This window comes from Pseudochaenichthys georgianus, chromosome 15, assembly GCF_902827115.2.
Source record: "Pseudochaenichthys georgianus chromosome 15, fPseGeo1.2, whole genome shotgun sequence".
In the NCBI taxonomy this organism is placed as follows: domain Eukaryota; kingdom Metazoa; phylum Chordata; class Actinopteri; order Perciformes; family Channichthyidae; genus Pseudochaenichthys; species Pseudochaenichthys georgianus.
Genome location: NC_047517.1, coordinates 36,359,867 through 36,371,737, shown reverse-complemented (window position 1 = coordinate 36,371,737; position 11,871 = coordinate 36,359,867). Strand labels below are relative to the sequence as shown.

Below are 11,871 nucleotides of genomic sequence, written 5' to 3'. Positions count from 1 at the left end.
CATGTATCTTCCTGAAAACGGGTTAAAATCACCACAGCTGGCGTTCAGGATGTGTCTTGACTCACCCGGTTCGGGCTGGGTAGTTGCCTCCATCTCCCAAAGGGGGGGTCTCTGTCACTCCTGGGAGAAGCCTGTCTATGAAGGCAGGGTACACTTCACCTCCTCCTCCTCCTCTTCCTCCCTGCTCCTCTGCGTCCTCTGCGTCCTCGGGGTCTCTTGCTCTCACCTCACAGTGAGCGCTCACCAGTAAGCCCAGCACCAGCACCAGTTCTCCCACTGCAGTCATGTCGGCTCCACATCAGCGAGTGCAGGGGAGCACCACCAGCAGCTGCATTTAACCAGGAGGAAGAGGGGGGGGAGGCCACTCCTCCTGCTTCCTCTGCCACCCCCTCTCTCTCAACAGACTTCTTCTCTGACTGCTTTGTATTTGTATTAACACAACCCCAGGAGGATAAAGTATCATCATTGAAGTATTACACATCGCTGCTGTGCAAAAATCGACACTTTAGTCTGTTCCCAAGAGGCAAACAGGAAGAGATATTTTCAGAGATAGCCAGAAACGTTATTTAACTTCTGCTGGGTCCAGGCGAGTGAAAACGGTATCAGCCAAAGTGTGACTTTTGATCCATACCCTGTGAAATGAAACTTCCCAAGTTTACTACCCACATTTATATGACAAGTGTTGAAAAGTTAGGTTTAAAATGCGAATGAAGAACATGCCAGAACAGAAATGTGAAAATTGGATAAAGCCAGGTTAAAATTCTTGTTTCATTTTCATTTAGTCAAAGGTTTTTATGAAGAAGATTCTCTTTGCATCACTCCACGAATCAAAACATATGTAAACTAAAAAGCCATACACATATACATGTCCTCCATCTTGCTCCATAAAAACCTGCTACTTATTAAAGTACAAAAGTATTAGCAGAGACATATTATTGAAGGAGCAAAAGGAGAAGTACTCAATATGTTCATCACTTTAATGTTGCGTCTGGAAAAGAAGGATATCATTGTAATTACTTTATTTATACTACTGGTTAGATTTTATCTGTAAGAATACGTCATAATTTATTCGTTGATTTACATTGTGTATTAATCATCTGAATAAAAAAAAAAACGATATTAGTAAAATATTTGAGTGTAAATGAGGTGACACAGGTTTCACTTCTCTCACCGTCTGTCTTCATCCTGTTTCTGTGGAAGTGATAAGAACAGAGGACATCCAGGAGGTGTGTGTGTGTGTGTGTGTGTTGTGTGTGTTACCAAATGTTGTTCATAACTTTAGATATTGAACAATGACAAGTTCAGAGATACCAATGCATTTTGATTAAGGGCACTTGGGGTCTTGGGAGGCTGTGGCCCAGAGACACAACAACATGCTGACTGCAGCGGGGTTTGAACCTGTGACCCCCTGATCCCAACACCAACGCACTAACTCACTGCGCCACAGCCTCCCAAGACAAATTGCTCCTGTGGGGGATTGCCCAAAGCATTGAGTGTCTAGCAAGTAACATGTAATGTAGCTTGGGATCTTATAATAATTTTGCATCTTAATCATAACATTTTGTTTTTGGCTCCATTGGGTGTCAGTTCTCGCCAAGTTTGGACACCCCTGTACGAGCTTATTCTTAATGAACTTGCCAAGTTAATTCGTTTCAAACCATTTGTTTGAAACTGGATTACCTTTTGGGCTTGGAGTTCATTCATTCTTGACATTTTAGTGACACAAACAATCAGGGACATTTATATTCCAAAGGTCGGAAGACTTACATCCATTCATCTGTACACCTGTTTCTTCCATATTTATACATGATCTAATTATAGAGTGTTTATTTTACTTTAGAGTATTTCATTTCACATTCTGTCTTTGTTATTCTATTTGATATATTTTCTTATTCCTACAGCCTGTTTGCTCCATTAGGGTCTTTTGTTTTATGTATTCTTTATTTTTTTGTTAGATATATTGTATGTTGCTCGTGATGTTACGTTCACGAACGATCCGATTATTTTGAACGGCTCTTTGGACGAAGGGAACCGAGTCGAACTTGGTGAGAGCCGTTCTTCTGTGGCACATGGTAGACGAGCCTAACGCGTTGAAGCAGCATTTGGATGCACTTCAACAAAAACATAGGCAATGATAGAGCGCAAGATGAACATGAAGTGCAACATTGGTAAAGCCAAAATATCATTTAAAGCAGGGTCAACACATAATTTCCACCGCCACTTAAAAAAACCCGGCTCCTTTGAAAGGCTCTCGGAGAGCCGTAATTCCCGTCACTACATGTTGCCTTGTTGGATGAGTTTTGGACTGCTTTGCCGAAGACACACTGCAACTATTGTACTGTACATGTAACAATAAAGCCTTTGAATGTTAAAAAAATGTGGAAACATGCCTCAAGCTTATTGGTAACAGGTGTCTCAGTCGTGACGAGATGTCTCACTCGGACATTTCTATTCCGTCCCTCGTTGTTTTCATTTGAATAATCACAACATTTGAGTGGATTAAAGTAACTTGAAGTGAGCTGAAGGAGAGCGTAGCGAGGGAGGCTGGCAGTTCCTGTGCAGGCTGAGAGAGCCGAGACTTTTCCACAGGGAGAGGGGGGGTTGGGTGGTGGTCATTTCCGAGGATTGTTTTAAAGTTATGAGGAGGTGGCGGAGGAGGGGGGGAGGTAGAAATGTGCGAGAAAGAGAGAGTGTAGAAAGAGAGCAATGTCAAAGACACTACTGGAAATGAGTCAGCTTTCAAGCACTTTTGATTTCCTTGTCTTGATTCAATGTGGCTTTTTTAATGGGATTTTGGTTACAGAATGTGGCACAAGCTGAAGAACAAGCTTTTACCTGTCATAAAATGTTTGTCTAACGGCCCGTCCACACTACAGCGTCGACAGGGTCGACAACTCCAATCTGCCCATTCACTTTGAATGGGGTGACGTCACGTTGCCTCGCTTTTTCGCCGAACTGAATTGTGGGTAGCAGAGCGGTCCGTCTCCGCCGTCTCCGGCAATGTTCAACTTCTGACGCCGGAGACGCCGGAGTAGCAAGCGCCAGCCAATCAAATCCCGTTTCGGAAAATCTGACAGCTCAAGCCGTAGCCAATCAAACCGCGTCTAAGCTGGGAGAGATATCCCGCCGTTCATTTCTATATTTCATAAAAAGATGGAGGAGAAACTAACTATCGCCGTAGCAAATCACCCGGTTTTGTATGACCAGACCCTCTTCACCTACCGGGATACAAACCGGAGGAACCAGGCATGGAGGGAGGTGGCAGAGACAGTGGGGGAAACTGGTAGGTTTTCGCCTGTTTGGGGAGTTTATATATATATATATTGCTCGCATAAAATCCCCGGGGTTTTTTGCTTTGTATGTCGGGGGCAGGAGATTCATGTGATTGGTTGTTGGTAGTGTTGCTTGAATAAAATCCCCAAGCTACAGACACGCCCAGCTCCAAGCTTTTTTTGAAGCTGTAGTGTGGACGCTCCGTTACATTGTTCAACTTCTGACGCCGGAGACAGCGGAGACGGACCGCTCTGCTACCCACAATTCAGTTCGGCGAAAAAGCGAGGCAACGTGACGTCACCCCATTTAAAGTGAATGGGCAGATTGGAGTTGTCGACGCTGTCGACGCTGTCGACGCTGTCGACGCTGTAGTGTGGACGGGCCGTAAATGAGAATACTTTACGTCATCACACAAACCTTAGCCACCTTTAGCTTAGCAGCAGTGAGGTGCTGTCATGTGACCGTGATACAGTTATTTTATATCCTAACGTAAGCTTTTGTACTCAATCTAAATCATAAAAGCTAGAGATTATCTTGCTGACGAATACATAAAAGTTTCATAAATGTTTTGTGAATGATATTTGATTTGCAGACAGACATAGACTTTCACTGAAAAATATTACATCACTTAATAGTCTTTATTTGTTATAGTTTATTTTACATGCTGTATTGGTGTATAAAAACAGAGAAGTAATTGTCATCAACATTGATCTCTTATAACGTAATAATATGATGAGTTGTGTCTTTATCCCTCAGGATTATAAAAGACCCCCAGCCACAAACTGTTCAGTCTGCTGCCGTCTGGCAGGCGTTACCGCAGCATCCGGACTAAAACCACCAGACACAGAGACAGCTTCATCCCACAGGCAATACGACTGTTACATAACTGAAACTATTTCACAACATTCATCTGCTACTTATTTATCTATCATCTAATATATCATTCCAATAACTTGTATACAGACTCGTATTGCACTATTCCACTTTTTTTCCTCCTCACTTTTCTTTCGAACTATTTTTCTTTTGTATTACTTTTAGTATAATATACTTTAATATTGCTTTAATATTGTCTGCTTATCTGTATTATTGTGTTGCATTGTTGGAGAAGCCTGTGACCTAAGATCTTCAACGACATAATTACTCTGTAGCTATGTTAGTTTGACAATAAAGAACCGTGATCAATTTCTTCTTGACAAGTGATTGACAACATGTTAACATTTAACTGTACTGTATACAAAGGTGTGTCACAGTTAAACAAATTAGTTAACTACACAAACGGACCATCCCGGGTTAACACTCCTTACGACCACCTGTATGTATACACATCAGACTAAAGACACTCACTGTATAAATGATCCGAATCTGCCCATGGCAAGCAACGAGGGCCAAAACAAAGGAAGCAGCGACCCCACAGAAAGAAAGAGACATTAGAGAAGATGCTCAAAAGGACCGCACAGCTGTCTAAAAGAATACTAAAGACATCATGACTATATTTAGTGTGTTGTCTCTTTTGTCTCCATTCGGCAACTTTGAAAGGCGCCTATATCAATAAAATGCATCATTATTATTCATTAGCTACTGTGTAAAGGTAAAAATACAGCTCTAATCTAAATTTCACATTACAGAAGAGCTCTAGAAGGACTGTCAATCGATTACTTTGAATCACCAACGCACAATTCAGGAATGCAATGAATTGAAGGGTGGTGGCGCAGGGTTAGGGTTAGGGTTGCTTCGTTATTAACAGCAGCTGGACGTAACAACTCCTGCTAGCTCCTGCTCGCCCCACCTGGAATACCTGATGATCAAATGTCGACTCTTCTATCTACCCCGGTAATTTACCCTGGTGATCTTTTAACGGCTGCTGGTATTCCATCAACGACCCATGACCCAAACTACTAGGAGTTTTAAGCAAATAGGCTCATCATGGTTTGATAGCAATACCTTACTTTTATGAACCCTAGTCCAACGAAAGGGGGACTTTGATCTACTGTTATTCCCTGATAAGAATTACTACATAGCAATTTCCCAACCACCATTTTGGGAAATCAGACATGGCCACCAATTACCTCCTAACATTCGGTCTATATGCTGTAAAATGTATTATCTCTTCGATTTCCACACGGCATCTATTGCACGTCTGTCCGTCCTGGGAGAGGGATCCCTCCTCTGCTGCTCTCCCTGAGGTTTCTCCCATGTTCCCTTTAAACTGTGGGTTTTCTCCGGAAGTTTTTCCTTGTACGATGTGAGGGTCTAAGGACAGAGGGTGTCGTTTTCTCATACTGATATTCTGCACAATCTGTGCTGTTGTATTTGCTGTAAAGTGTCTTTACTGTAGGGTATTTTTATTATATGTATAGCACTTTGGCTCAACCAAAAATCGTTTAAAACAAACAAACATGAGGCCACGTTGACAAGAGTGAAGTAGAATTGGACACTAATGTTTTTATAAGGTTCATCAGCAAACAGGTGGATGACTGAATAACTTTATCAATTAGAAACAGTGGATGGATGAAACCTACTGTGACTCACAGTCACAGAGAACTGATTCCCTGCACACTGCCCTTACCCATCTGGACAAGTTATCATGAAGCCGCTAAACTACTTCACTAAGGCCCTCTCTTTCCTGCGAAAAGACACTGCATGGTCTCCTGATTTTCTTTCCATCCTGCAGAGAACAGAGAGACACAGAGGAACCAGACCAAACTGTGAACCCACGATGAAGAGGTTCAGTGAATGTGGGTCAGGATGTCAGAGGAGACGCTGTAGAAGGACAGCGAGCCAGCAGGATAATCCAAATACACTGCCAATCTGTCAGAGATCAATACGGGTGAGGAGGAGGGTTGGGGTGAGGTGGGGCAAGAGTAAACAGCGCTTGGGAAGGAGTCGTAGAAAGGAGAGGAGGAGAACATGTCAGTCTTATTGTGACAGACGGAGTAAGGACGATCGTCAAACAGTCCAGACTCCAGGATCGATCATTCTCCCCAAACCTGCAGTTTTCCCTGTCTCCTCTCCTGCTCATTCCTCTGTAACGCAGAGATATGTTAGCCCTTCCTGTCCACTCAACCTCCCGGTAACAGCGACCAGTCAGGGCATTTTCACACATCAGCTGAGGCCAGAAATCAAATCTGTCTGGATGATTAGGATATGGCTCCTCCTTTTCTACATGTGTCAACTTCCTGTTGCTCTCACACAGTTTGAGGTTTCTGTTTACCGTGTTTGTGTCTATTGTGAGGTCACAGGAATCTGAAGAGAGAAAAACAGCAGCAGTTATTAACCTCGTTTTGTAGATGGTTGCTGCTTTCTTTTGATAAATAAAACTAAAACAAACTTACACTTCCTCAGACCTTGTCTCAACCATCGGACCCCACAGGCTCGACCCTAAAAGGATGAGGAGGGGGGTACATACTATATTACAGGGCTCAACGCTAACTTTTAAAAGTGGTTGCCAGGCTGGCAACCAGGCATCAGCTTTTGGTTGCCAAAACTGAAAATACGGTTGCCATTTTTAGTCACCTTATATTTTAAATAATTAAGATACTATACAGTTATACGTCAACTTAATAATGAAAAGGTGACACAAAATAATGTTCAAATGCTTTACAATTGTAATTAACACAATTATTTGAAACTTAAGTGGTAGGAAACTTGTCCACCCTCAATTGCTGGTATACTAAATACCAGCATGCAGCTGCTGTCACGTTCTTCACAGATCCCGCAAAAATGAATTGAGAAAGTCACTAGTTTCGTCATCCGTTGTCTCCCTTTCAAATGTGGGTTTTCTTGACCTTTGTGCTGACCCCCACCTTAGATCCATTGGCCTTTCAGCATCGAAGTCTTGATTGTGGTTCTGTCATTGGCCAGACCAATACATTTCTAATGTTAAATAACTGAAAACCATTCACAATTAACAATTAGATATTAATTATTACTGCTGTAAATTAGCTTTAATATGTCTAACTATATTTAAAATGTGTTACCTTTTTATAGAAGTGATTATATTTGGATGGTAAAATTTTGTTTTGCACTTTTATTTTGGTAGTAATAAGATCGGGACTCTTATTTTGAAGGAACTTTTACCGGAGGTGAATGCACAACGGAGCATGTACATATATATTTCGCCTCCCAAGACTTTACACATTTCCTCTTTGCTTTTCGATTGGATGGCCTACCTGCCTGTCAGCCTTCAAACTTATATCGTGCCCTCATTGGTCATGTGCGCGCTCGTGTGTGTTGGAGGAGGGGCTTTGTAAGGAAGTCTGAAGGAAGAGGCAGATTTTTTCAGGTTGTGTAGGTCTACTTTCAAATTCTAGCGCACTCCAGCTGGTTTCTCCAAAATTACATACCCCACGTATCAGGTTCCGACTGGTCACAACAATAATTAAATATCACTCTTAATACAACAAATAATTAACATTTATCCATTTTGGGGTGCACATTTGGCTGTTTGCTGTCCTTATTTCTTCATGTTAAAAAGTACAAGAAGTGGTTGACATTTTTTCGGAATGGTTACTGTCGAGCCCTGTATGTATACATATTTGAAATACATTCCACGTGTAAATACACCGATCAGGCATAACATTATGACCACTGACAAGTGAATTATTGATTATCTTGTTACAATGGTACCTGTCAGTGGGTGGGATATGTTGGACAGCAAGTTAATACTTTGTCCTCAAAGTTGATGTGTTTGAAGCAGGAAAAATGGGCAAGCGTAAGGATTGTGAGCGACTTTAATAAGGGCCATATTTTGAACGCGAGATGACTGTGTCAGAGCATCTTCAAAACTGCAGCTCTTGTGGGGTGTTCCCGGTCTGCAGTAGTCAGTACCTACCAAAAGAGGTACAAGGAAGGAAAACTATTGAACCGGCAACAGGGTCAAGGGCGCCCAAGGCTCATTGATGCGCGTTGGGAGCGAAGGCTGGCCAGTGTGGCCCGATCCAACAGAAGAGCTATTGTACGCAGTTTGTTGCGTATGAGGATGCATAGCCGCAGACCGGTCAGGGTACCCATGCTGGCCTCTGTCCACTGCCGAAAGCGGCTACAATGTGAGCATCAGAACTGGACCACATGGAAGAAGGTGGACTGGTCTGATGAATCACAGTCCTTCTACATCATGTGGATGGCCAGGTGAGTGTGCATCGCTTACCTGGAGAAGACATGGCACCAGGACGCACTATGGGAAGAAGGTAAGCTGGCGGAGGCAGTGTGATGCTTTGGGCAATATTTTGCTGGGAAACCTTGGGTCTTGCCATTCATGTGGATGTTACTTTGAAATGTACCACCTAGTCGGTCAAATCGCCTGTCAGGAGATCCTGAGTTCAAATCCCAGCAGCACCTCAGTCACAATGTAACACGTTTCAAACGAGGATAACCTTAAGAAGCCTTTTTAGACTTGAGAGTATCTTTTTTGTCGATTCTTACTACAGAGAATACCGGTATGCCGGTTTTAGTGGATGTCTCGCTCTGGGAAGGTTTTGAAATCCTCTGCTGCAGAACAGGAGGTGCTGTGGCTTAGTTGGTCAAAGCGCCTGTCTAATAAACCTTAGATCCTGGCTTCAAATCCCAGCAGTGCCTTAGATTCTAGAAGATGCTTCTATAGATTATTCGCTGAAGTTGATCCAAAAACTGTCTTTATTTCATGTTTAGATATACGTCAAGTTAATGTTCGTGCACTGCAGACACAATGTAAAATAAAAACTCTAGACTTTATATTTCTCATGATGTTATTGATTCATCCATTTTGATCAACTCTTGGTCCATTATTAAAAGACACCCAACACTCAAATATAAATTAAAAAAGGCAGTTATACCAATGTTTCCATAGAGGTGACTGGTATCGTGCAGCACTGAGCCACGGATTTGAAAGCAGCATAATGACAGAGTTGAGAAACATTCAATCGACAGATGAATTTGTAAATCAGATTTCTCAGGAGAGCATGGAACGTGTTGACTCGTCATTACAGAACATTTCCCGTGCTCTGCACCGCCTGGGTTTTCTAAGCAGTATACACAGACAGTCATTATAAGCAACCTGGAGCTTCTTGAGGCTCGCCTTCTTCAGCTTGAGCCACAAGGGGGCAGTAGAGAGAGGAGTGCAATACGCTCTAAAGAGGTTCACCTTAGCCTCATCTGAACACCAAGAGAATGTTCTAGTCAACATGTTAGCTTGCGTGTATAAGACACGCCGCTGTCTATACATGTCATCATCATCAGCCATTTCATCTGTGATGATGTGATACTTTGTGTTACAGCAAACAGACAGCACCTGCGCTGACAGGTAGCATGTTGGAAAACCAAGGTTCTCCCCTGTTGCTCTGCAGATCATTACAGAGCTCTTCTTAGCATTGTATTTAACATCAAATTTGACTCCGTAATCAGAACACACATTTAGCAACTGTTGAAATCCAGCACTGCTAGGAGAAACAAAAGCCAGATCATCGGCATACATAAGATGGTTTACAATCACATTACTAATCACACATCCTGTTTTACAGCCAGTTAAATAATCTGATAGATCAGGGGTTCCCAACCTGGGGGGTGCACCCCCCCTCGGGGGGGCGCCAAAGATCGCAGGGGGGGCGCCAGGCCTCAGATGATTTGAGGCCAAATATCTATTATCTATATATTTAGACTTTTTTACATTTTTTTTTTATACATATAATTGTAAGGCAATACATGATTGTCACTAAAAGCCTTGTCTCTACATTACAATAAAATATAAAAAATTGTTGATTAATTAAAGGTGGGGTAGGTAAGTTTGAGAAACCGGCTCGAGATCGCTAGAATTTGAAAATACACAACCGGAGAAAATCTGCCACTTCCTCACAGAGCCCCTCCTCCAACACACACGAACGTGCACATGACCAATGAGGGCACGAGATAAGTTTGTGCCCCGATGGAAGGCTGACAGGCAGGTAGGCCATCCGTAATACCCGGCTAAACGGATTGGTCGTGCTTTTTACAGTATTACGGCTTCCACAGATGAAATTTTTTTATGGATTTTTTGTCAAAGCACTTCAGATATTCATTGCTATCGGGATGTTAAGAGCATTCCATGGAATATAACAAAAAGTGTATCTCGAGCCGGTTTCTGAAACGTACCTACCCCACCTTTAATGTTCATAACAATTCAAGTTAGTAGCTATTAAAGGCATAAAAAGACAGAAATGTATAATTCTTTCTATAGAAATGTTTCTTCTGCCCGTAAAGTTTCCAAACCGGGCTTGTCTGGATAAGCGCATTTTTAAAACATAGTCATCGTCCATGCCGGTTTCAGTTGGATTATTTGTCACAGTTGCTCCGATCAGATCGGTCTCCTCCATTTTGTAGATATTTACGACTTTTGAATCCACATAAACACATCGGCAAAATCCGGCTTCCTTTGAACATGTGTTTTAAACAGTTTAATACCTTTGTGAATTGTTTCCATTCGCGCCGTCCTTTAATTTCTTCATACAGCGGGAATCCAAATGAATTAATCCTGAGTCCAAACATCAAAGTCACTCCATAGTGCTCCTTAATTACGCTTTCATCCTCCTTCAACAAAATACTTCACATGCAGTTTGTGACAGTAGTTGTAGCATTTTTGAGACTTTTAAACTTAAATTATCGCTGTTGCGCCCCTGGCGAACTCCATTACCAACACCAAATGGCGCAGAGACTGCATTCCCCCATTTGATCCGCATGCTCCTGTTGGCATACCAATAAGCCAGGATCCTAATTACACCGTTGGGCACGCCTCTTTGTCTCAATTTTAACAACAGTTTCTGATGGTTAACTCGGTCAAAAGCCGTAGAGGCATCAATGAACCAATCAGAACAGTGGAATTCTGTCTTCGATATGTTTCTACCATTTCCTTCAAAGCATAGATGCATAGCTCAGTGCCATGCTTAGCCTTGAAGCCAAACTGGTTATCTGAGGTACATAAATAAGAACATAATCTATCCAACTAAATTCTTTCCAGGATTTTGGATAACACACTGGCTCGACGCTAGAGCAATTGGTCTATAGTTATCCAAGCTCCCTACCTTTCCCGCTTAATTAAAGCGGGCAAGATTATCAATGTGTTGGTCTTTGTGAATGCTTTGCTCAAATACCATCAGTGCCTGGATGTTAAAGAGATTATCTCTTAAATTCAGATTGAAATGTTCATCCCTACCATCTCAGAAGTAAGGGGTAAGGGTTAGGTTAATGGTAAGAATGATAAGGTAAGGTTAAGGATTATTAATACAGAGCAAAGGGGGAAAAGCTTCAGTGCAACACCAACATAACTATTAATTTCATCCTGCTTCTATCCTACGTAAAGATATTTTTACAAACTTTATTTTTGTGCAGGAAGGAAGGGTGTTATTTCCTCTATTTTAGTATAACATTGAGATGAGATAAGTTGATATTCTGCTCATATTATCGCTGTGAGCAGGATTTGAACTTGCACGGGGATCCAAATCCAACGCCTTAACCACTCGGCCATCACAGTTCACTTTGCATAAATATATTAATAAGAAAGCACAGAAAATAAGTTTAATATAGGTTAAGATATCCAGCATCATTATACAAAGTAATACTTTCGCCCCTAGTTTTGCTGCTATAGGCTTAGAC

General features: G+C 42.0%; 2 protein-coding genes across 5 annotated transcripts in view; both read right to left on the bottom strand.

Annotated features, from left to right (window-relative positions):
• The window catches only part of mmrn2a (multimerin 2a), a 35,032-nt gene extending 34,735 nt beyond the window's left edge, over positions 1–297 (bottom strand). For all 4 annotated transcript variants that reach the window (XM_034100840.2, XM_034100843.2, XM_034100844.2 and 1 more), the window contains exon 1: positions 66–297. In XM_034100840.2, the coding sequence (XP_033956731.1) occupies positions 66–286 (221 nt within the window). In that variant the 5' untranslated portion in view covers positions 287–297. The remainder of the gene's footprint in view (positions 1–65) is intronic.
• A 5,569-nt stretch (positions 298–5,866) lies between these two features.
• On the bottom strand, positions 5,867–8,283 carry LOC117459439 (neoverrucotoxin subunit beta-like). Its single transcript, XM_034100215.1, has 3 exons — positions 8,232–8,283; positions 6,226–6,516; positions 5,867–6,009 (listed from the first exon to the last, which is right to left on the bottom strand). The coding sequence occupies exons 1-3, from the start codon at positions 8,281–8,283 to the stop codon at positions 5,867–5,869; spliced, it is 486 nt and encodes a 161-aa protein (XP_033956106.1).
• Positions 8,284–11,871: the final 3,588 nt, after the last annotated feature.